Source organism: Mercenaria mercenaria, chromosome 11 (assembly GCF_021730395.1).
Source record: "Mercenaria mercenaria strain notata chromosome 11, MADL_Memer_1, whole genome shotgun sequence".
NCBI classification, from domain to species: domain Eukaryota; kingdom Metazoa; phylum Mollusca; class Bivalvia; order Venerida; family Veneridae; genus Mercenaria; species Mercenaria mercenaria.
Window position 1 is genome coordinate 46368714 of NC_069371.1, and position 25199 is coordinate 46393912.

General features: G+C 33.1%; 1 protein-coding gene across 4 annotated transcripts; it reads right to left on the reverse strand.

The window, feature by feature from the left end:
- Nucleotides 1–11381: 11381 nt before the first annotated feature.
- LOC123532899 (uncharacterized) lies at nt 11382–21576 on the reverse strand. Of its 4 annotated transcripts, XM_045314498.2 has the most exons (8): nt 20476–21574; nt 19863–19976; nt 18363–18506; nt 16937–17158; nt 14680–14792; nt 14254–14396; nt 13404–13507; nt 11382–12815 (listed from the first exon to the last, which is right to left on the reverse strand). In XM_045314498.2, the coding sequence occupies exons 1-8, from the start codon at nt 21290–21292 to the stop codon at nt 12022–12024; spliced, it is 2451 nt and encodes an 816-aa protein (XP_045170433.2). In that variant the 5' UTR covers nt 21293–21574; the 3' UTR covers nt 11382–12021. The 4 variants fall into 4 exon arrangements, with proteins under 4 accessions (XP_045170433.2, XP_045170434.2, XP_045170435.2 ...); XM_045314499.2 differs by lacking the exon at nt 18363–18506 and having other exon boundaries at nt 20476–21576; XM_045314500.2 differs by lacking the exon at nt 16937–17158.
- Between the last annotated feature and the right edge of the window lie 3623 nt (nt 21577–25199).

Below are 25199 nucleotides of genomic sequence, written 5' to 3' on the forward strand. Positions count from 1 at the left end.
AAAGATGGATGAAAGATTTATTTGCCTGTCAGCTGATTGAGTTGAGTCAGTTTGTAGCTCGACTATTCAAAGAATATGTAAAGCTACTGGACTCTACCGTGCGCGTCGGCGTCCGTGTCCGCGTCGGCGTCCCGCTTTAGTTAAGTTTTTGTATATAAACTGGTATCTCAGTAACCACTTGTGGAAATGAATTGAAACTTCACATACCTATTTACTGTGGTAAATTAACCTACACTGCAGAGGGCCTACAATTTTGCTTTTTTACAAAATTATGCCCCCTTTTCGACTTATATTCATTCAATTAACAAGGCTGTTCAATAGTCGAGCGTTCCTGTCCTACGACAGCTCTTGTTATGTAACAAATAGCTTTAGGTCGTAAACTTTTTCTACAAATAAGTGATCCAGTTTGCTTGTAAACGGCCGATGCGAAAATAACAGAGATACTTTTTCCGTCCTAGAGATTGTAAGGTCGTTATATTTCCTCAGATAAGTCTTCAATCGTATTAAAATCATTTCGATATATTGAAATAAAGTGATTTAGTGAGGATATTTTGAACACAATTCATGCATCATTTTTGTCGTAAACCTTTTCTATAAATAAGTGATCCAGTTTGCTTGTAAGCGGCCTATGCAAAAATACCAGAGATAACATTTACCATCCTAGAGATTGTAAGGTCGTTATATTTCCTCAGTTAAGTCTTCAATCGTATTAAAATCATTTCGATATATTGAAATGAAGTGATTTAGTGAGGATATTTTTGAACACAATTCGTGCATCATTTTTGTAAACTGGCGAAAAGATCGGTCTAATTTAATAATCCATTTAAACAAACTCTACCATTCCCTTTAAAGGCATGAATATTCATTAGAGCGTACTAAATGAATATGCTTATTGGCTTGCTGGGTTCTAGCCAAACATTATTATACAGTGCATTAAAGCAAAAAGGTACCAAGTCCTGATAATCAAAGAATGCTATGGTACTTATTTTTGCAACAAGTGGGCGATACATCAATAACTTTAAGCTATTGGAAAAGTCCCCTAAACTCTCTTATAATTCAAATTTTATGATCCATACAGCTGTTAACCGATATATGGAAATCGTAATTATGTAAGATCATATAAATCTGATTAATTATATTACCGAATGGAAAAAGTTCGATGTTCTAAGAGCAGTTCATTCGAACTGATTCTGGCACGTAATTTCTGCTTTTATCCATCAATATGATATACAATGAAGTCATATTGGAACGAAGAATTCCACCAGCACCATGATGATACAATATTCATTTCTAAATGCACAGATTTAAATAGACACAAAATCGTTACATGTATAAAAAAGTTCTGAAGAATCAAAAATTTAAAAAGTACTTACCTTCACGTGTGATCTGTATTTTAATCCTTGCCTAGAAGTGTTCAAATTAGTAAAATAATAAAAGCTCCAATAATATCAAAATTTCTTTGCAAACTCTTACATTAATGTATATATTGTTTATGACCTGACTGTTGATCATTTCAAGCATTTTATTGTTTCCTTTATTCTATGCAATATTCAAAGTGATTAAAGAGAAACAAATTCATGTAACACGATATAATTTTAGCTGAAAAAAAAACCTTTGTCTTTAGCACAGTATTAAATAACATAATTTTACAATACACAGTTTTCTTTCTCTTTTCTGTACCCATGACTTGACATAAAAAAGGTGTGAATTGTGATCAAGAGTTGTCTTATAAGTAAAGTGGACTGAAACATGTGGTCTTTTATTGAATAGTGGAGTGGTATTTTAAGACATTTGAGACCATCGAATATAGCCGAAATAATTTTGTTTTGGATTAAGTGATTTTAATAATGAGATTGTCTTAATTAAGGGATGTTCTTAATGTAGGGTTCCACTGTACACATAAGAACATTGCTTAGAATAAACATTTGCATGACTGAACTAAGAAAAAATCTTTCAGATCAGTTAATATTGTGATAGCATGCATGCACATCCGTTTCCACAAACAAAACATACAAGGATTAATTGTCAGAGGAACTTGTTTCATACCAGGTACTTTATCTGAAATATTTAAGGTAGTTCTTCACGTTCGGGTCAATTCTATTACTACAATGTAGCAATCGGCTAAACCCTGATTTTTCAAAACTACAAAATAAACTTGGAAACTTCGGCAGATATGGTTGTGTGCTTCATTGTTAGCTAATTGATTTGAAAATTTTGGCTCTCTTGCAAGTTTTTATAATGGAAGTCAATGGAACTTCATACTGTTGATGACAATTTCGCGAACAGATTATTTTCTACAATGAATATTTGAATGTAATTAACTTATGGACGCAGATGTATAAGGAGGTAAATAAAATGTAAAGGCCCGACTTTCTGTTGCAGAAATTGGTGTAATTTTATTTATGTTATTGATGAATTTACATTTAGGATGTCAAAATGTCGACCGGACCACAAGCGCGTTGTTATGGTTATTAGATAAAAAAATATACTGTGTAAAGTCATTCTATTTTGATAAAAACTGTTGCTAGCGGACATGTTATTGGTTATAAGAGTATTAGTTACGACAAATTGCACATAACGGGAGCAAAGTTGTTCAACAAGTCTACGTTTTTAATGAAAACTCATTATATTTATAGGCTATTAGCATTGTATCGAGAATCATGAACGAGTTCTGTAGCGGAAATATTGCGCGACTTTAGGAGCGCTATACTACTCCGCTCAAGAGCGCATGCAAATTTCTCGTTGCAAAGCGATTTTTATAACTTACGTATATACACATTGATATTACATGAACATGAATTTGTTCAAAAGCCTTTATAGAATTGACAATATTGACATCAATAAAAATAATAAAGAAATGACATTCATTAAAATGACGTCACGCACGCGATATGAATTTCAGACGTCAGTATGGAAAATATTGACTTTTTTACGTTCCGTTTAACTAAACGGAAAATGAAAAATAATTTGTAACGCTCAATGTTCAGAAGTTCGTGCTTATACCTTAACCATGTTTTTCTTTAAAGCCTGTATTTACTAATCATACGTGTAAACCGGATTAATTTTGCACGTTATGTATAAGAAAAAAGTCTATGATATTTGGTTATTGACGGTCAAACTACTAACACAATTATTATTTCAGTCTTAAGTTCAGGCAATAAGATTGGGACTAAAAAAGAGGCGAATTTAATATATTATACTGACACTGTTCGCGTGCTCTTGTTTTGTTGCCGGCAAAACCAAATCACATTTATCTGAACTTTTTCATTCACGTTTTATCTGAAACATATTAACTTAATTATTCCAATTACACTATTAACATTATGTGAAACAAAAATGTACAAAAAAAGTCGTGCGTGACAGCCTAGCACGATCAATTCACCACAAATATCACGGTGCTCTGTATAATGGGAAGAAGAGTTAATATTTGTCTAGTCGTGCCATTAAAACCAAGGGTCTTGGTTATCTAACTTCGGATAAGTTATCTAGAATATCAGTGTACTTGCACTGATTCCTCCGAATGGACTGGTTTATGTTTTTGTTGGTTGTGGGGTATTCCTTTTTACATTCTATCCTTTCCCTTTATGTTTCCGACTTTTATATCGTAGGTTCTTTGTGTTTATTCCACCAACGATTTGTCTTCTATTTAAGTGATTCAATTTTGCGTACTTTTGAAGTTACAATTCTAAAATATCCATTACATGTGTGATGTATGAAAGGTAAACATCATGTTACAGTACAGGGGGGCGTAGGAATAGTTCATGTACTGCAAAAAACAGAAGTAATGCCTAGAGAACAGTTGGTACAAAGGAAGTTTAATATCTTAAGTACAGTATTGAGTAACCAGAATGTCAACAGCTTAGAACTTCGGGCAAACGTGTTTACTATTAACTGACAAGCCATTCTATTCAATACTTGAAAACAAGGATGAATTTCTTTCAAATGTTGATTTAAATTTGTAAACATTACTGACATTTATATATTAAAGCAGTTATGTTATCAGTTAGGAGATATATTGATTTTTCCTTTTTGCTGAGGCAAGTATACCAAAGCAAGTATGACTGCCATAGTCAAAATAACGTTTTGCGTCGATCTTAGATAGTTTATTATGCACTAAATGACTGAGCATTTACGTTATAACGTCCTAAGTACTTAATCATCTGTATTGAAATACGTAATTGAAAAATATAACTACTGTTATTTAGGCTTTGACGAAACTTAAAACTTAGGATAATTTTTCAAAATGGCGGTAATATTTCTTCCACTAATCGATCTTAACATTGCCGAGTTGGCTGAAGCAATCAAAAGATTTATATTACTGTTTGTTTTTCTTTCAGTCGAGTTAATTAAGCAATCAAACTAAAGGAATCTTATAAAAAAAAACAACTAAGAAAGGCAAACTGTTAATCAAATAGTTGATGATACCTCTTTGTTTAGAGTTAACTCTGGTAAGTGTAGATTTTATTTTTTACTCTAACTTGTGTTGATGGGAAAACAACATAGCGTCATTTGAGAGACAAATCAGAAAACTGTATTTTTGAAAATGATCTGGAGAGACAAAAAGGCTTTTCTTCTTTTGATATTGTAAACTTTCAGTAATGTATATATATTATATGTAAGCGTATCACAGCAAGGATATACCTTTATGTTAGATATGAAAACATCATGCTATCATGCTTTTCATTCAAATGATTTAGTGCTTTAAAGCTTTTATCTAATCAAGATTTCAATTTAAAATGTATCAAAATGACATCAACGAAAAGATTATTTTACTGAAACCAATTGCATTATGAGAAAACAAACAATATACAATGTAACCGCTCGTGGCAGGGCATCTCTATTATTGGATAATGAACCCATCGTGATATTTCACGTGTCAACAACTGTCAAATGAAATAAATCATTCATTACAAATGGCATGTTCGTGTTCCATTGTATCAAAGATCTGAATTTGCAACTATTTATTTCTACTGTGATAATGTATACGATTATTCCTTTTCTTTCTGTGTGCTCAATTAGCATTAGGTAGAATTATTTCACTTTCTTTCCATGGCTTCAATGTATCTGATGCAAACCATTCTGAACAAGAAACAGAAACAAAATATCTCGAAGGTATGATTGAAACTGCACTTTAACAAGACGCCTTAAACGTCCTGAAAATATTGTGATTTGTTTCATTTTGGTTTCTACTAGCCTGAAGAAAATCCTTTAGTATGTAGTTACCGTTTAATTACAAAATATTTTACAGACAGTTTTACGTGATTTTATTAACCGTTACTTGGTTGTAAAATACAATCATTGTAAGATACAACATGCGTGGGCCAAATGATTTCTTAAATGTTTTGAAAATATTTACTCCATGGCAAACACCACATGTTTCAATGGCGATATCATGAACAGTCGTAACATTATAGTGAAATATCACTGTATCTAGTCTGGGAACATCATCAAACTTCATTGTTCATTTCTGGGTTTTGTTAGAATATTATAATATGGACTTACTGTCTGAAAGTATAATTTAGTTAAAAGAAAAACAACAACATGTTTTATCTTATTCCGCAATTTCTGAACAAATTTGTAATAACATATAGCATAAACATTGTCCCTATCATTTTTAATGAAGACAAAAAGGAAAAATTGCTCTTTTGTATTTTTCTGGTTATTCCTTTCATTGTTTTATCAGTAGGGTTTTATTTCTTTTGAATCATTCCAATAACGTAAATAAAATGTCACTAAAAGAAGAGAAAGATCTGTAACGTATAACATAATTTAAATCACAATTAATATTAATTCTATTTAAGTATAATAATATATAACATAAAAGGGTCTAACCCACACATTTCAGGCGAAACATAATAGCTCTCAAAAAGCCACAAACAGTGAGTACTTGAAAGTGACCAGTAGTACAAACCAATTGACAGATTTTTGCAAGATACTCTTATAAAAAAATATTGTTCAGAAGGCAGTAAACCGTTGCAACGCTTTCGAAATAATGCAGAAAATTTACATTCTTCTTGCATTTTTACCAGTATCTAACTTTTATTTTAACCCGACTTATCATTTTTCAGTGTCATATATACATTCTATGCCAAACTTGGTGGAGAAGAACATGTTGAAAATTTTCACCCAAACTGTGGCCAAGTAAATACGACGAGGACGTTATACGCCTTGAGCCATATAGCAAGACTACGAGACCTTAATATGATTGTGTATTAATAATATTAAAGCACGGTGATGGGTTACATGTCCTGTGGAATGCGCAGACGTCTAATGAATAATTTTGTGCGCCTTATACTAGATTCAGGGCGTGCCAATTAATTGCACGAAAGTGATTCAATAAATTTTGTCACTAATAGTCTTCCATAGAAACCATTATACATGTACATAACTGTTCTTGATAATGAGTTTTTACTCAACATACCTGTGAATTATTGACTTTCGGACTTTCGACCCAGATACAGTTGACCAAGTTATCCATTGTTGAATTATACAGGCTCATATACAATGGTTAAGGACCCACCTTATTCTCTTGCCTTCAGTCCCAGTGACTTTTTCCTATTTCTCTTACTTAAGAAACTCCTCGCAGGTAAACGCTATGCGACAAGAAGTTCACTTGGTTGTGCAAATTTTCAGTGTCCCTGACTATACCAAAAGGGAGACTTCTTTGCAGCACTTAGGTCATGGATAACAACACATAACAATACTAAAAAGCGTATTTCTGTGCAGGGAGAATACTTGGATGGGTTCCATGATTAATTTCTTGATATAATGATATTTTATGCATATAAAGACAAATGACAGAATGTACTGAATCACCCTCGTTGAGCTCCATCTTGAGATTCACATTAATTCTGTAAGAAGATCCTTTCGTTTTGAATAAATCTGTTAAGGAGGTACGTTACCTTAATATTTGTATGTGCGCATGCCCAACAGCTATCATGAAGATTTACAACAACGTTTACGACAAACTAAATGTGTTTGTATTTTCTTTTTTTGGAAAAAAATCATTAACCCTTCTCTGATCTGATGCTTAATAGTTTAATAATGCTGAAATAATGAATAAATTACCACAGAAACGCTACAAAACATTGCTTCCTTAAAATGACATCATCGACGTCATGACGTTACGTGTCAATTTCCACGCAAAATGAATAGCTTTTATCGTGAAAGTACCAAATTCTGAGCTTTTTTTTAAATTGAATTATTTTCAAACAGCCATTGTTCGCAAAACTATTTTTATGAGTCTTCCGCTCTGAACATGCTGAATAATGAACAACATTTTGCGGCTTTTACGTAGTTATATTGAAATGTTATGAGGAATGTAACAGAATGGATGATGGTAACTGACCTAATTGGGAAAATAGCTGGGTGAAAGGTTACTTATTACGGCCATTTTCAAATTAAAATTTGGACGTATGATTTGTAACACCTTTTTTCCGTTTCCATTGATAATTTGGTACTTATATACAAAAACTATGCTCTAAAATTGTTCAAATTTCAGTAGAAAATCGTGATTTCATGAATTAATAAATGTTACCATGGAAACGAATCCCATAACCTATATATCTAAATGTAACATTCAATGGCGTTGACACTGGTCTATGTAAGGAACAGCTTCAGCTTTTTATCTGTATTTCAACACTAGCCATAAAAATGTCAGATGAGGAGTACTGCTGTAAGAATTAAGCTTTGAAATTTGTTTAAATAAATACAGATAACACGAACATATTACTTACTTTAGATATAAAATATTTTGAAGCTACATTAAACGAGAAAGGTAATTTTATTTAATCCTTTTCAAAGAAATTACAATAAGAAAAGGTATAAGACATTTTAAACATCTCTGTTGACATGGTTAGTTTAATCGTTAAGATAAATCGGGTACCATGTAAACTGTTGAGTATTCTGCTTATAATATTACCATAATATTTATGTTGTTTATTAAAGAATGGCACTGAAGCCGTCGAACAAAACACGTTATCATACATAATTGTTTGAAAATGAGAGAAAATGCGTTGCCATGGAAACACGAGCCCCGCGACATTTTAAGCTTATTTAAGTTAGCGCGCATACTAATATAATTACGCAGACTTCTACGGATAACAGTAAAACCAAAATATATTAAAAAATGTTAAATATCCGTATTTTCCTTCTTCTTTCAATATGAAATACGTTTAGAGAGTCACGTACTTTTAACCTGGTAAAACTTGTACTCAAAGGGACAGAGATAAACGACTTTGAGATTTTAGCTAAAACATTAACTTACACGAAGTTCAATAAATTGCTACGGTTCAACTGATTTAAATTTATCCTGGTAACAAGGTATACTACCTCCTTAATAAAGGTTATGAAACGTTCAAAACCGCTCCCCAAGCACCTGCATAAGCGGAATTCTATAACGACCAATGATGGAGTGGATTCCAAGGTTCAAAAGGAAGAGCTGATATTAGAAAGAGGTTAAAAGGTTAAATGTAAGTTAATACATGGCTTGGTTGTACCCCTTTGCCATAATGGCACACCTATTGACATAACTGCCAGAGGGGCTTTAACCCTTACCATGCTAAATTTCTATTATAGACTGGTCCATCTTCCAATTTGGACAGTACCATTTATCATTTGAAGGAGTGTTTGCTAAAAATTTACTGACTGAATAGCGAACAGTGCAGACCATGATCAGACTGCACGGATGTGCAGGCTGATCTTGGTCTGCACTGGTCGCAAAGGCAGAATCACTTGCCGCCAGCAGGCTAAGGGTTAACCTAAGTGTTATTCAAAGTCCCATTGTCTGCTTTGCGTATGTGCCAAAGAGATATATCAGGAACTTTGGGAGAATATTTAAAACATTTCAGGTCAGTCAATATGAAACATATAACCACATGTAATTTCCAACAATACATAACACATCTTTTGTACAAACAGATACTTGTTTATGTAAATATGTATATGCAAATAATAATCGCGAGGGTTTTAATTGACTTTTTATATTTTTGTATTATGTTTTCAAGGCAAAGTGTTCTAACATGGTTGTTGTGCGTGATGTCTAGTTTGCAAAGGGACACTTCTTGTGTACTATATAAATATGCAGCAGCTGTATTGTTGATCTAAAAATTAGATAACCTCGCTTTGGGGTGTAAAATACATAACGGTCGTCAAAATAGTTTGAATCTTGAATGTAATGAGTTATTGCATTCACGAAACTATAAATAGCATATGCTTGCGTAAAATTTCGTAATGGCAAATCATGTATGTGTATTCAGAAAACGCCCACTACCAAATTAAAAGTCACAAAATGACACAAACTAATCGCTCTAACCTTATATGCTGAGCTAATATATGTTTCTGGTATATACTGATGCCTATATATTCTTTATGACCAATGCCGTCTATTATCGTGCTATATTTTTTATATTTTATGTGTAAACTAAAGCGTTGTTCTAACTGACGCTAGATTGCATTCCGTTTCGAAAATACGGCTGAATATCAGGATTTGATAATAATAACCGTTTTGTTTCGTTTTAAACATAAAATTGCATACAAAATCAACGCCTTGAATAAAGTGCTTTCGGATTTTGAAATGATACTGCAAATGCATCCCACAGGTGAATTGATTTTGGACGAATGATTTATATCTATTAAATGAAAATTTATTCAGTTCCTTCATTTGATAGGGAAAAGATTTTTATTGATATATCATATCGAATTCATCACATATCGAAAAATATGATTTTCCTACTTAATCATCCACGTCATTTTAACGCATGAATGACGGGTAAACATTAATTTTGTTCAAATACTCAGCACAATTGGAAAAGAACGATAGAAATGAAAGTATAATTAATCAAACCTAACTATACGACAACGTAAATATATTATACAGAGAAACTTTTTGTGATTTAATAATCGTAATTTCATATGCTTGTTTGTCGTCATAAAAGGGAGGCCTACCTTCTAAGCTCGAGATAAGGTGGGCACAATACTAACAATGAAGACGCACTTTTGTTCATTCTTCGAGCAAATGTGCTCAGTGACGAAAAGATTAAAGACGACAGGTCTAAGAGCATTTTTCATCCACCTCTTAGTCATACTGGAATGTTGTTACTAGTCGTGGAGTACAAGATGGTACATGTACAGAGTTTAAAGACAAGCCTGCAAAGTGGTAGGTTACTGTTATATAATTCATTCAAACACTGCTTGGAAAAAAGTAGTGTAAAACCGAACCAAAAATATCAACAAGCAAACATTTGCCAAGTTCTGCCTATAATTAATTTTACCTTAATATATTATTTCTTCGTTCATTAATGACCTGATTTTTAAATTGGTCTATATTTTCGACTGTCAATTCTTTCTTCTTATTTGTAATCTTTCATTTTTTCTGTGCCAAAAGATTATTATTATTATTATACCAGATTTATATAGCGCCATTTTTATGATCAATTTCACGTTGAAAGGCGCTTTACATAGTTCAAATGCAGCCACACAGGGCGCATAATTCATCCTCTACTAGTACAGACACAGAGCGATCTGACCAGAGGGACAGAGTGAGACAAAGCCCCCACGACAGAGAGATCAGAAATCAGATACAGGCTTGTCCGACTAACTTAGCCTAGCTTGTTGCGAATAGAAAGCCTGGTTCTTTATCGTGCCGAGTGTATAGCACTGATACACGCAAGGATTGCCTGGGTTCCTGACCAGTACACCTCTAGTTGGGTGGGAAACACTGAAAAGCGTTTCTGAAAATTCCCGAGTACTGCCGGGGATCGAACACCCGACCTCAGGATTGGAAGGCCAGTGTGCAAACCACTGAGCTATCCGTCCACATTAATTATATATCAGAAGTGCATAATATTATCTTGTTTTATCATTACATGTCAAGCATATAAAGATTAGGTTGCCAGCGATGCTGTAAAAGCAAAGATTCATTTTCAATATAAAATAATGTTCTTACAAAAATACTTAATATTTGCATTAAGATCAGATTTTGGTATTGTTGCTGTTGATGGCGGGAGGAGGGGGTTATATGGGATTATAGGAATCGAACCTGCCTCGACACGTCGGCAGCACCTAAAAACAACCAATCCGACCACTCTACTAGCTGCGCGTTACCACCATTGAAAATGTTGCACAAAATAACTCTGATAAACATGATCTGCATGTACCATGCATATGTCTGACGTATATTGATAACAATATTGACTGTAAGCATTGTTATGTACGATTGCATATTACGTGTTTTTGTGCATTTTGTACTGGGAAAGAAAACACAATCAAATGTATATCTTCTTAAGCAAAAACGATTACTTAATACTTAAGATATCTGCAAAAACCTCTCAATATACAAATTGGTACTTTTTAATATGCTTCACCATGCATACGTAGACAGGTTTGGTTGTTCTTTGATTTATTCTAATTTAAATGAAGTTACATGTATATGCAAATACAACATGGTAAAAAAATCCCGTATATACTTTTGAAATCCCCTTAAAGGTTAAGGAATGTCTAACCAGAAGTTAATTGTATATAAAGCAATAAAGCAATCATTTAAACACCGACAGCGCTGAATAATTTTTAAACTAGGAACATTATTGAAAAATATACCAAAAACTAAAATTTTAGAAAATTGCAACCTAGAACTATTTTTTTTTATGACGTCATTTACATACTGCCAAATTTTATGTCTTTTAAAAAGAAGAATTTGTAAAGTTCCTTGAGTTTAACATGTAACTCATCCAACTTCTTTCTTTCTACTTTGGAAAAAAAGAGAAATTCATTTTCAATATTAAGGAAATATTGTTCAAATGAGTATCTAAAATCAAATTTAATCAGCCATTTTGTTTTTCTTAGCCATGGAAACAATCTAACATTAAAATGTTCGTAGCTATTTTACTTTCAAGCCGATTTTGAAATTTCTTCACTGCCTTCCTTCGATTATCTCAGAAGACCTAGGATGAAAAATTATATTAATGAAAAAGTATTGTCTTTGTCTATTGTTATGACACTTCACGTTATACATACACAATTATTTTACAAATTCTTCGTAAAACTGTTTAATTCATCGTTCAAAGTTTGTAGTTTCCTTCTTATCTCTTTTAAGTCTCTTTCATTTCGTTGGGAGAGAAAAACACGCTCCAAACGAAGTAGTTCTGATTGCAATTTCTTTAGAGTTTCTTTCTGTCGCTGCATATCACCCTTTGAACTGTAGATATCCGCAATACACTCTAGACTATCAACAATAATGCATGTATGCGGCATAGAAGCCACTGCATTTTCTCTTAATTCTAAAACCTTTTCAGCAAATTTAATACTAGAAACCACTTTTCCCTGCATTCTGTAGATGTCTGCTAAGTGAACCAAACTTTCAAAGTAAGGTATGTTGTTGGGGGCAATCTCGTTTCTTATATCTGCCGCCTTTCGAAACATTTCTTCCGCGTTATGAAGTAGTCCCTCGTGCTTAAATACAATCCCTTTCATGTCACAGGCACATGCAACAGCTTCTTTCGGTGGGAGTTTTTCTTCATTTAACCTTTTGAACCCTTCATCGAGAAGCGAATGAGCTTCGCTGAACTGCTCCATAGCAATATTCATTTTAGCTACACTGCATAGGGAAATTACAGTCATTAAAACTGAAGCTTTGCATCTTTTCTTCACTTCAAGTCCTTTTGTATAGTATTCCAGGGCTTCTTTTGAATCACCCATCATTTCATACATTTCGCCGATGTTATTATAGCATGCACCCATACCAGGATGGTTTTCACCCTGAAACATACGCCGTCGTCTAAGAGACTGAAGGTGGTACTTTTCTGCTCTTCTGAAATCACCTTAAATATATTTGAAACAAAGTTAAATAATGTACAACTTACACTAAGAGACCGCGTTCGGAAAGGGCAAAAAGTGGTATCTTAACACAAATTGTCTATTAATACAATATAATTTGTCCTATTACAACACAAAAGGAAACTGAAAAAGTGGTCTCTTAATGCAATTGGTCTTTTAATAGACGTGGTCTCTCGATTAAATTTGACAGTATAAGGAAATCACTCAATGAATATTTACATAGTAATAACCTAAACTTAAATCTGAATTTTCAGTTCGTACCGACACACCTAAATGCCCCTATCATTAACAACCAGTCGCGTTGCTACGTAAAAGTCGTTGCACTAACGCCACTGCATTGCAGTACACTTGCGATGAGGGTATATTGTTAACAATACTGTCACGCTCGAGAATATTGTTCATGCCGTCCCAAGACATAGCCATTTGTTGACAAAAAAGATGTAAAAGATGTAATAAAAATGGATGGGAAAATAATGTATTTGTATGAACACGTAACAGGTCATACATTTTCTTATGATTTTGTTTCGTTGCCAAATTACAGATATAACAGTTTTCAATAATTGATTACAAACCTAAAAATGTTAGGGAAACACCCATACTGCTTAAGGAATGTACGGCAATTAGTTGGAATCGTTCGTCTGATGTCAAAGATATCGCCAACGACTTCTCAAAATATCTAAAATAAACACACAATATCCCACATTGCTATTGCAGTAACATGAACTTTTAATGTCTGAAACGTTTGAAAAAGGAATTTTAGTCGGAGAGTTAGCATCATTTTAAAGACACACGCTACAATTCCCTGTATATGAGATGGGCGAAAATTTTCCTAATAATAGAATTTCTTCAAACTTTGGATATTAACTTAAGGATAATCATCTAAGAAACAAAATGACGTTTTCAAGGGCAGATATTTCTTTTCAATACCGGTGACCTATGACTTTTATTGCATATTTTTGTTTCTTAGATGATTGTCCTTCAATATCCAAAGTTAGAAGAAATTCTATTATTGGGGAAAATTTCGCCCCGAATTCTAGCGTACGTCCTTAATATATTTAGTGTTTTATCCAGTTTTGCAGCAGAATTGCCACACAATTTGACCTCAATAGCCCTTCTATAGCATCATCTGGACTAATTCCATTTTTCTTATGTTCTTTTCTGGGTATAAACATATTAATAAGCCGGCCTTCCCTATTCCATATCAAATAGATAAATTATCAAGACCTGGACCATTTTAAGTGAATTAAACGAATACTGGAGAACAATTTAATTATTATTTCATCAAATGCTATCAAAATGTCATGCACAGGTAAGCAAGACATTGAACAGCAGAGCAAAATATAGTGAGAACTATCTGAAAACGCCTTAATGCTTGTACCATTTTCTGTTGTGATTTGGCTATTTTAGTGTTTGTATACCAACCGAATAGCTTCCGTGTTCTTTCCTTGCAGTAGTATATTCCAACCCATTCTTTGATAAGCTGTCGCCAGGATAAGGGATTTTTCTTGATTTTCTAGGATCCGTAATGCCTCCTGATAATGTTTCTGCCCTCCGAGTAAATTACCCTAAAATGATGTCATTTTCTACTAAGGATAAAAATATTAATTACAACCACACTAAGTCTTGGAAAATAAGCTTATTTTATGAATTTCAGTTTGTTAACGGTGGCAACATTTAAACTATTCCGGACCAGTGATATGTGTTTTACTGGTTTAATTATCAGTTTTGTTTCAGTTTACGACCATATTAACTGTTTCATGTTAAAAAATTATAAAAAGATGTATGAACATTTTTGTCAAATATTTTTTCTTACATTCTATATTTTATATCTCATTATTTCCTACTTACTGTTGTATTTGTATATAAACTACCGACAGCAATGTTGACAGCAGCTTTATCTTCTTTCTGGCCATACATGTCTGCAGCCTTCAAACATTCTGCGTAAAATATTTCACCATTACCTATAGTAAGAAACAATAATGTCTATTAAGTGTTTATTTTCTTTGTTTTTTTTCAATTTCAATAAAACATTAAAGTTATCAATGATAAGGTATAATGGTGAAAATAAAACTTTATTTCTTCATAAAATATGAAAGCTTAAATCTGATGTGCGTCATTTCTTTTTACAATATTGAATATCGGAGGGTTAAGGTTACAGATCAAAATATCTTGACACTTTATACATTTATTTTGATCAGCCACTAAAACTTCAGTGAAAATACCACAAACTGAAACATGTTCGTGCCCTGAGTGTCGGTGCTCTTATGAATAACGCGAATTTAAACTACGTTACCCTTTTTCTTTCACATCATATTCTTGGTATGATTATAAATTCAAGTTTAATAATCGTACATTTATTTAACAAACATGCTTGTAGTTTTGTAACGTTATCTGATATTGTGAAACAGAGACAAAACGGTGTGTACTACATTACATTAATAACTTTTTAATCAAAATAGTATACACATTCTTATTAATGTTAATACAACATTACATTGTATCATCACAAGATATTAACTGGAGATTAACTGGATTGTTGTTTATTTTCTGAAAACCTCAACATGAACTTTATCAATATAATAAACTCCGTCAACAGGCTACCATTCTCATAACCTTCGAAAATAATTTACTAAAATTTACTATCGTAATTCAGAGTTTTAAAATCTAACAGTTGTTTAAAGACACTCCTAAAAAAGTTATATCAAAACCTGACTTTTATGGGGAAGTTATTTACAATCGTCGTAAGATTCTGCTAGGTCATGCCAATTTTCCAATTGTATTTGGTAAAATTATGAAACATTTTATAAAAAGATGACCTGTTTACCGGGAGGATAATAAACAGATATAAAATTACACAAAATGTTTCAAAACTAAGTTGTCCTGATATGTCATTCATGAAAGGTAAATTGACAACAAACAGAAAATCATTGCAACCTATTCAAGATTGACAGATCGCGAAATGCTATAAAAGTTGGTTTAACTATTTATCATACAATTGGAAACATCCAACTTTTGTCAAAGCAGATAAATGGTTTGTGTTTATGCCTCATTTGCTTATGAAAAGTAAGAGCAAGAAAATAATTATGTTGCATTTTTAAAAAATCAAACTATTTTTACTGTAATTAAATAATAATCGCATCTGTAAGACTGTCCTTTGGAAGCATAGAATGCAACCTAGAAATATGATAGCGGACTCGGTTTGATCAAGTCTGTTCATGGGGGGGAATGAAATGAAATGAGCAACACTTACACATTTTAAGATTAATGTTTGTAAGAGATGAATGTATCATATTGAAAAAATTCTTAAATACAATTTTGACCATAACAAATGAATGACAGAAAATAACTAACTGCCAACCGTACAAAATGTTGAGAGGACCTTATGTGCAATTCTTTTCACAGATATATCAGCGCTAGCAGACGCATGTACGTATCTTGATGTATAATAGGATCTGATTAAGTTCTTCAAACACACTGAAAACTGCATCAAGTGAAAATGCACTAATATTTGTAATGGAAGCATAAATTTTTTACCCAATAATCGTTTTAGTGACATGAACATACCAATGTTCCTACTCCAACATCATTAACCCTCGTTTATTCTAACCTTTACGCTGCTAAATTTCTGTGATGGTCTGGTCCATCATTCAAAATGGGCAAAACCATTTATTATTCGAAAGGATGTTCATTGAAAATTTACTGACTGAATAGCGAACAGTGTGGACCATGATGTGCAGGCCGATCTTGGTCTGCACTGGTCGCAAAGACAAAACCACTTGCCGCCAGCAGGCTAAAGGTTAAGAAGAACTTTCAAAATGCCAAGAGACACTGAAAGTGTCCAAAATAAAACTAAATGCTAGAGAAATTTAAATACTAGTACAACATAAATGTTCTGAAACAAATTATACCGAACATATTTTCAAAACTGATGCTTATTGAGACATACTGAAAACAGTTTATAACATACTGGAATATCAATTAGCACATAACACTGAGAGTGTTACAATCTAAACTAAAAGTTCTGAAACCTTTCAAAAATGAATGGTCTACAAAATCCCACCTGGGGAGCAAAACTAATTCTTGATTACTATTAGGTCCTGAGTACCTGACATAAAGTGTTCTATCATGCCTGTGCAGTTGGTAGCAATCTCAATAAAGAATTGATAGTTATCTTGTGTTGTGTATTGCACCTCCATTAACAGTTTGTGTAAGTTTGGTTGCTCAACTGTAAATTCAGCCAGCGCAGGTAAATATTCTGCCGTGCCCAATCGCCTTGCAATGTTGGTCATCGTAGTAAAAAACGTTTTGATATATCTTCCTCTTATTTCTTTAATTTATAAACAATTTTATATTATATTTAGAAAGTGTATAAATCTATACTTTTTAAGAAAAACCTTTCAAATTTTTGAACATAAATAACAAAACTGTTCATAGAGATTATGGCGATATTTTCATGACCGTTTTTGATAGGTCAAGCTGCTTTAACCCCTGTCACTGCAGATACAATATAAAAAGTTAATTAAGGTAGTTCTGTACGTTTGGATAGAAAAAATGTAGAATTTGATTGAACTATTTTTCAGAACTTCGAAATATACTTAGAAAATTCAGCAAATAGAAAAGATAGGGTCGTGTGCTAGATTTTTTGCTGGACTGATTTGAAAAATATTGGATCTCACGCATTTTTTTATAATGGGAGTCTATGAGAAAATCACAACTTTCATAACATTTTCGCGAACAGAAATTTTTCTACAATGTAGATTTTAATGAAACTTCTCACAGTCGTAAATAAACATTTGGCCTATACTGTGGTGAAATAAGATGTATAGGTCCGTGTGCTTATTTTTGAGGTATTAAAGTGACCCGCACATTTCAGTCTTATTTTAAGACATTATCTTGAGTTATCTGACGTGTCAGATGTTTTGATATCATATTTTAACTTTAGAAAGATAGCAACAGTGTCATTGTAATAAATTTACTCACAGATTGCAGTTAATTCATAAACTGATTTTCATTTCAGTACGCCGGATCCAGACTTTATTCTACGTTTTCTGGATAAATGACGTTACGCCATTACTTCCGGTTTATCAAACGTGCAGAAATACCTTAAAATACATATATCCCTGTGACACGGTTCTCTCATGCAGGGAATAGTGTATAAAATGCTGTAAAACTTTAGGACGAATGGTTTGTTTTAGCCCTAGCTGTAAACTTTGGTCAAAACTTGATGATTGATATTATATTCCCTCAAGTGATCTATACCTTTTTGCAGTCATGAGCTTTGTGATCAGTTCTGTGTTACCTGTATAACAAAGATCTTTTTAAAAACGTACAGGCTTATGAACATATTAAGTTTAAAGAAAACGATATAAATCTTTTAATGCTAAGAACTGATTAACATTATATAAAGAATTATTTCAATTGCTTCACACCTAAAGAAAATGGCGTAGTGCTACAATATCACGTTTTTTTAATGATAATTTTGAACTATATTGTCTAATATATTTCCTAATTGCAATTCACATAAAAGGTACCTGGAATATTTTTGAGTGTATTAAAAGCTTTTAAACACTCTCGTAAAATTCCCTGTATGCTGAATCTTCTCGAATAATGGTCAAAATTCAACATATGCCTTTTGTGCAATGGCATTAACGTCTTCGTGTTAGCCAGTCTATCAGCTTTGAAATATATTGAACAGTTTAATAATTACTGTGACATATGCAAAAGTTTGACTCTAGGTGTGGATAAATTGTGTATTTCTGAAAGGCCTGTGACAAAGGTTAGAAAAATCTAGTGTGTTGCATAACAGAAATACGGACTACAACTCGACCAAAAACAACGAAGTAACCTTTCTTAATGAGGAATATGCAACATTTGGCAACTTTTCTTTTAAGGAAGAACTAGGTGAAACATTAACAATAACGAAAAAAGTATCAAAATCGGACTACAAACAAAAAAGATATAGCCATTTGAATACCATCTGTGAAGTCAAATGGCACCCATTTTGGACACAGTGACATCATCATTCTTTCCTTATATGAGCATTACCATATATTGAAAATCAGTGAATAACAAATAAGTGAACATAAATTGCGGGCCGTAATATAATATGAACCTTAGTGTGTGTGTGTGTAAAAGTGTAAACCTTAAATTTAAGCTCCATGTTTAATTGTATTAAAAATAATTTTGCCATATCTACAATATTTGGTAATGGTTATATAAGGAAAGAACGATGACGTCACTGTGCCCAAAATGGCTGCCGTTTCATTAATTGATACTATTTAAATTGCTATATCTTTTTTGTTTGTAGTCGGATTTTCATAATTTTTTCGCCAGGTTATAGTATTTATTAAATTCGTTCTAAATATATACATTGTCAGATGTTGAATATTCCCCTTTAAGTCAAAGATATCCGTATCATTTGAATTTCTGTACAGAATGATAATCGGCATTTGGCAATTTCCGTGCCATTTCGTATTCACATCTGTTATTTCGGCATTATTCGGTCGTAAATATAGCTCATAGGAGCTGTGATTTCGTTGACAACCGGAAAATGCCGATATCACATTTGGAAGTTACGTAATCAAACGGAAATTACCGGTTATATTACGTGTCCACTACTTTAAGTTATCATTCACCATTGTTGTAATGACCTACGGGATGCTCAATTATTTTTTCAATCGAGTGCACTGGACTTCTATTCTGTAACAACTTGCGAGAGCAATTTACTGCCGAAGGTGGTTTGTCATGGAATAAAAAAGGGTCAAATCTTGGGAAATGTGTTTAAAGGAGCAAAATTTAGGTATACCGAGCACTATTATTTGATAAACACATTGTAAATTGTTTGTGTAGTAGTATTTTATGATTTCTTATAATCCCAAATTTACTCGATTCTAAGTTCCGGGACGCCAATCCCCAAATATATTATTGATCGTGTCATTTACGGACACGTTGTATCTACAACAACGACATTAACAACAATTCTAAAGGCTAATCTTCGTTTTTATTGGAGCTTAAGGAAATAAATCTTATACCTAGTATTTGCTTCGCCTGGTAATGATTAAATGTTCCTGGTATGTATTCTAGTACTTTGAGGCGATGCTGAAAAGCTAAGTCCAGCCGGTCTAAGAACTTTTTGTAGATGTCAGCTGTAGATCAAAATATAAAGATATATTGATATTATTGTTTGTTAAATCCAAAAGTACAATGTATTTCATGCTTAAAATTTCCTAGAAGTTAGAAAAATTGCACTTGTTTCCTTATTTGTTTTGACACTAAATTCTTAATGTATTCAACGACATTGATATTTGTCCGAAACTACAAGGAGTCTACATTTCAGGAAATTCTGGGTTTTATGACTACAATGAATTTTGTTTCAAGAAAGAATGTCAAGGAATTAACACCTAAACTCGAAAGGTAGGCCTACATTAAAAGTGAAAATATTACATATGTACTCCCAGAACTTAATACGTATGCAAACTAACTTTTATAACACAGTATACTATAAATGGTTTTAAGTTCAGAGCGACTTAGCATGTGCTAGAAATGATATCCTAATACTATGTACACTTTTTATAACTAGTATGACATTAAATCATACAGCTAAAACTTCTTTATATTTAAAAAGAAATCAAAATAATTAATCACCAATTCTGTCTTCTGGAGGATAAAACTCCCTGCTCATTGCCTTTAGCCTACAAGTATGTAGAAGTTCGACCATATCCTTTGGAGTTAACATTCCCCCATCCTCTGTAAGCTCTGAACCAATCATCAAAATAACAAGTGGTAAGCCTTCACTTAAAGTAACAATAGCATTCTCATAAAGCCCGAGTTCGATCCCAGTAGTCACCAATTTCAATAGTCTGCGTGAGTCTGCATCTTTCAAAGGTAATATCTCGTGTCTGTAATACGCTACTTCAAACTCAGAGAACTGCACTTCTGTTGTAGATGTTATCAAAACCTTCACATTTTTGCAGTCTTGGGCTAGACCTTTACATAATGACAAAAATGAGTTTCTAGTAGTTTCGCCCTTTGACTCTTGATAGTCTTCAGCGTCATCAAAAACGAAAATAAATTGTTTTTCCATGGAATTATTTATTTCACAAATTAAATGACGAATCCATTGCTCATTCTCAACCGACAGCCTTACAGGTTTTACTTCCAGGGAAGCGCTTAAGCACGTGTATAAAGATCCTATGTCAGGAAGTGTTTTTAAATTTAAATGAACTTGTTTAGTATCCTTTGGTATATATCTTGACAAAAATTCCCTCACAAACCATGACTTTCCCACAGATCTAAGCCCAAAAATGCCAAATATTCTGTTCGACTCCCATGATTCATTCAATTCTTGCAGATCACTTTCCCTTCCGACAAACGTTTCATCAAAACCAATGTCTATATCGAAGGCAATGTCATTTTCATCAAAAACATTCTTTGTTTCACAACTGGTTTTCGTTAAAGCCATATTTGTTACAAATAGTTGTATTGAATTCCGTCGTATTGTGATAAAAATAGTGTAATAAAAAATATCTGCGTATTTATATATATACCATATCCAGTTTTATTTAACTGTACATATTGACTTGTTTCTGCAAATATATTCAAGCTGAACAAACAGCGATTCATAGAATAACATATAAATATACACTGTGTTGTTACAAAGTCCCTAAATGTAAAGATATCCTCAGTAGATAAAAGCTGTATATCATTCACTTTTGTACAACCTCTTGTGCATATTTGTTTACTCAACGGTGAAGTACGTGCATATTTGAACATGCAGTGTAAACATAGCAATAAAGTGGTTATCATTCATGTGGTGGCTGTTTTATTAATTTATCACGTAAATAAGTTGAATGAAAAATTAATTTCCTGTTTCAAATTTCCTTGACAAATGTTAGGATGTTGCAACAATCTGAACCAAAAATGAATGAAGTTTAAAAAAAAATTATCTTCAATCTATCTAGTTGCACAAGCAAAACAGAGAAAAAAGCACGATGAGCCGTTTTCTTTACATTTAATAAATAATATAGCCAGATTATAGTCAATTAGTCACTGGTGTAGCTCCATTAAGGAACTATAGACCATCGCTTGCACAAAAACAATTCATGTGTAATCGAATGGGATCTATGGAGTTCAGACAGCACGTTTGATAAACCGGTACTAATATTGTAACCTTATTTATCCGGATTTGGCGTACGGAAATGAAACGATGGGAACCCGTAAGTAAATCAGTTACAACGGCAACATTACTATCGTTTTAAAGTTAAAACATTTGACACGTTATAATTCCAAGTAATATTTTAAAATCAGCTTGGATTTCTTCAATCATCGGCAAATTTCTCAATTTGTAATATCATATATTTCATTTTTAATAAAAAATGAAGGAAAACATGACTATTTTGTAGTTTTCCGGTTGTTCCTTTCATTGTTTTATCAACATAGTCCTACGGGTTTTGAATCATTCTACTAAAACATTATTAGTTTTTAAATAACGTGTCATTACCAGATCCGTAACGTATAAACCAGTTTTAATCCAATTACATGACCCGATTGGTATTGCTATTAAACGAAAAAAAAAACCTGAAAAGTGTGTGGTATTATGCAACAATTTACTGTTTGACGTCACTGTGCCCTCGTGATATGATTCATTTGTATCTGCTTGAGCTTTAAAAATGGTTTTATTCAACAAAACCTACTGTTTCGCATTTATTATTGCTTAATAATATATAGCAGAATCATGTTTTAATATTTTTAAATACGACGAGGCAGTAACATACCTTCGGAATAACATCAAGGGAAGCACTATTTACTTGTGCATGTATGGCGCCAAATAGTAGGTCGGCGAGAGGTTAACATGATCGTGTGTTCATAATATTAAAGCAGGTTGATTGGATACATGTCCCGCGGAATAATTAAGGAAAGGAATGCGTAGAATAATTGTGTGCGCTTAATACTCGATTCAGAGTGTACCAATTAATTGTAACACAAATCTGTTGTGTATTTGTTATTGCAATGTCTTTTATTTAAAATAGTAGATCAAGTAGTACTCCTTACAGTGACGTCATCATTGCCTTGATGAGCATTGGTGAACTTGATTTTTTAATATTTGGATATTATTTACTTTTCGAACCTCAAATTATCTTGGTGGACTAGAACTGTAGTTTTAAATAAGCGGGCTGGTCATTCTTGAACGTTCGTTACAGTTTGTTTTATTACAAACTTGCTGATAGCTTATTAACTTTTAACCTGCTGGTGGCAAGTGATATTGCCTTTGCGACCAGTGCAGACCAAGATCAGCCTGCACAGATGCTGATCATGATCTGCACTGTTCGCTATTCAGTAAGTAAATTTTCAGTGAACACCCCTTAGAATAATAAATGGTACTACCCAAATTGAATGATGGACCTGTCTAGACAGGCTAAAGGTTAAGAAGTTGTGTTATCTGTTTGATACCCGTTTTATATATGCGTATGTAACGTTGTTCCATGTTTAAGACCTCCGTCACAAATGTCTATTAAAAGAGCTTTTATCCCGACTATTTTTGGGTTACAGTGTTAGTGTTGAGGTCATCTCTTCTAAAACAAGGAACTTTCTCAAAAAATATATGCTACCACTGGAATTCCCAGACTTGAGATCTGCATGAATCACCAAAATATTTTGGCTGGTTGATTAAAGACACTTGCTGCAGTTTCTTGTATGAGAGATGGGGCAAACATTTCCCAACAATAGAATTTGTTCAAACTTTGCATATGAACACAGAAAAATGCAAAAACAATCATAGGTCACCGTGCTTGTTTATGAGTTATCTGCCGTTAAAACTGGATTTTTCTTCACATGTGCATATTCAAGGGCAGATAACTCCTGAACAAGCATGGTGACCTTCGATTTTTTTTTTCATAATTCTGTTTCTAACATGACACTGTGTTCATATACAAAGTTTGAACAAATTCTATTACTGGGAAATTTTTACACAAAACTGCAGCATACGTCCTTGATTAAGTTACAAATCTCAGTCCTTCGGCCTCTAAACACTTTTGTACAGCCCAACATTTTATATCCAAATCAGATGGTAACAACATAACTTCAATTTATTACTAAAAGAATTATCAATTTAAAAATTTTATGGTTCATGATGGGTGGGGTAACACTACTGAAAACGAATACAAACATGGCTGGTGTGAGCTTTCCAGAGCGAAATGTGGAAATTCATAGCTATACTCTACTTACATTCTGCTGTTCCGTCTATAGTGCAGAATTCGAAGGATATGATATTAGAGAGAGATGAAGAATTCAGTTTGTCTGATATTACGTTTGGGTTGTTAAAAATGGGACAAAGCAAGAAATGGTATCCAAGGAAATATGAAATCCTACAATAATATTTTTGACAGGCAGGAGGTTGGAGATTTGCATCAATGTCATCTAACAAGTGTCTAAGGAACCTGTTTGATATATTGATTGCATTCATATAACCAGCAAATATGTATTCGATATTGTTTCTTTATACCGTTAGCCATGCTGAAGGGTTTATCGGTAATATATTGATTGCATTCATATAACCAGCAAATATGTATTCGATATTGTTTTTTTATACCGTTAGCCATGCTGAAGGGTTTATCGGTAATATATTGATTGCATTCATATAACCAGCAAATCTGTATTCAATATTGGTTTTTATACCGTTAGCCATGCTGAAGGGTTTATCGGTAATATGATTGCATTCATATAACAAGCAAATCTTATTTTTATCACATGAGTTGTCATATGGGATACTTCGTCATCTATTGTAGGGAAGTTTATAATATTACAGGTAAAATCATCTCTCTTATGTTTTGTATAGATACTACTATATATCATTAAGTGGTGTAATCACTTGCCCCTCATCGATGTGGGTTCTAGCCTCACTCGGGGCGTTGAATTCTTCATGTGAGGAAGCCATCCAGCTGGCTTACGGAAGGTCGTCGGTTCTACCCAGGTGCCCGCTCGTGATGAAATAATGCAAGGAGGGGCACCTGGGGTCTTCCTCCAACATTAAAGCTGGAAAGTCGCCATATGACCTATCATGTGTCGGTGCGACGTTAAAACAAAAAACAAATAATTGAAAAGATGCAAAAAAGTAAGTTTTGTATAACAAGAACTCCCGGTGGTAAGTGAAATCAACCACTGGAGCAAAATTCTGATTAATCGTATTAAGAATGCCATCAAGATAGCATGATGTATTGTTAAATGAAGTAATACCGTCTGCTTCTGTATCTTGGAAGAAGCTAAATATAAAACACACGCTGAATAATGTTCCGATATCTATGTAATTGTTTGCTGCCTTGAGAAAACGTTGTTGCAAAATGCGTATTTCAACGTTAATAAGCATAAAATAA

Coding starts and splice junctions, on each gene's coding strand:
- LOC123532899 (XM_045314498.2), bottom strand. CDS start 21,292: ATGGCTTTAACGAAAACCAGTTGTGAAACAAAGAATGTTTTTGATGAA. Junction 19,977..20,475: donor TCCTCCAGAAGACAGAATTG/GTGATTAATTAT, acceptor TTTGATCTACAG/CTGACATCTACAAAAAGTTC. Junction 17,159..18,362: donor TACACTCAAAAATATTCCAG/GTACCTTTTATG, acceptor TATAAATTAAAG/AAATAAGAGGAAGATATATC.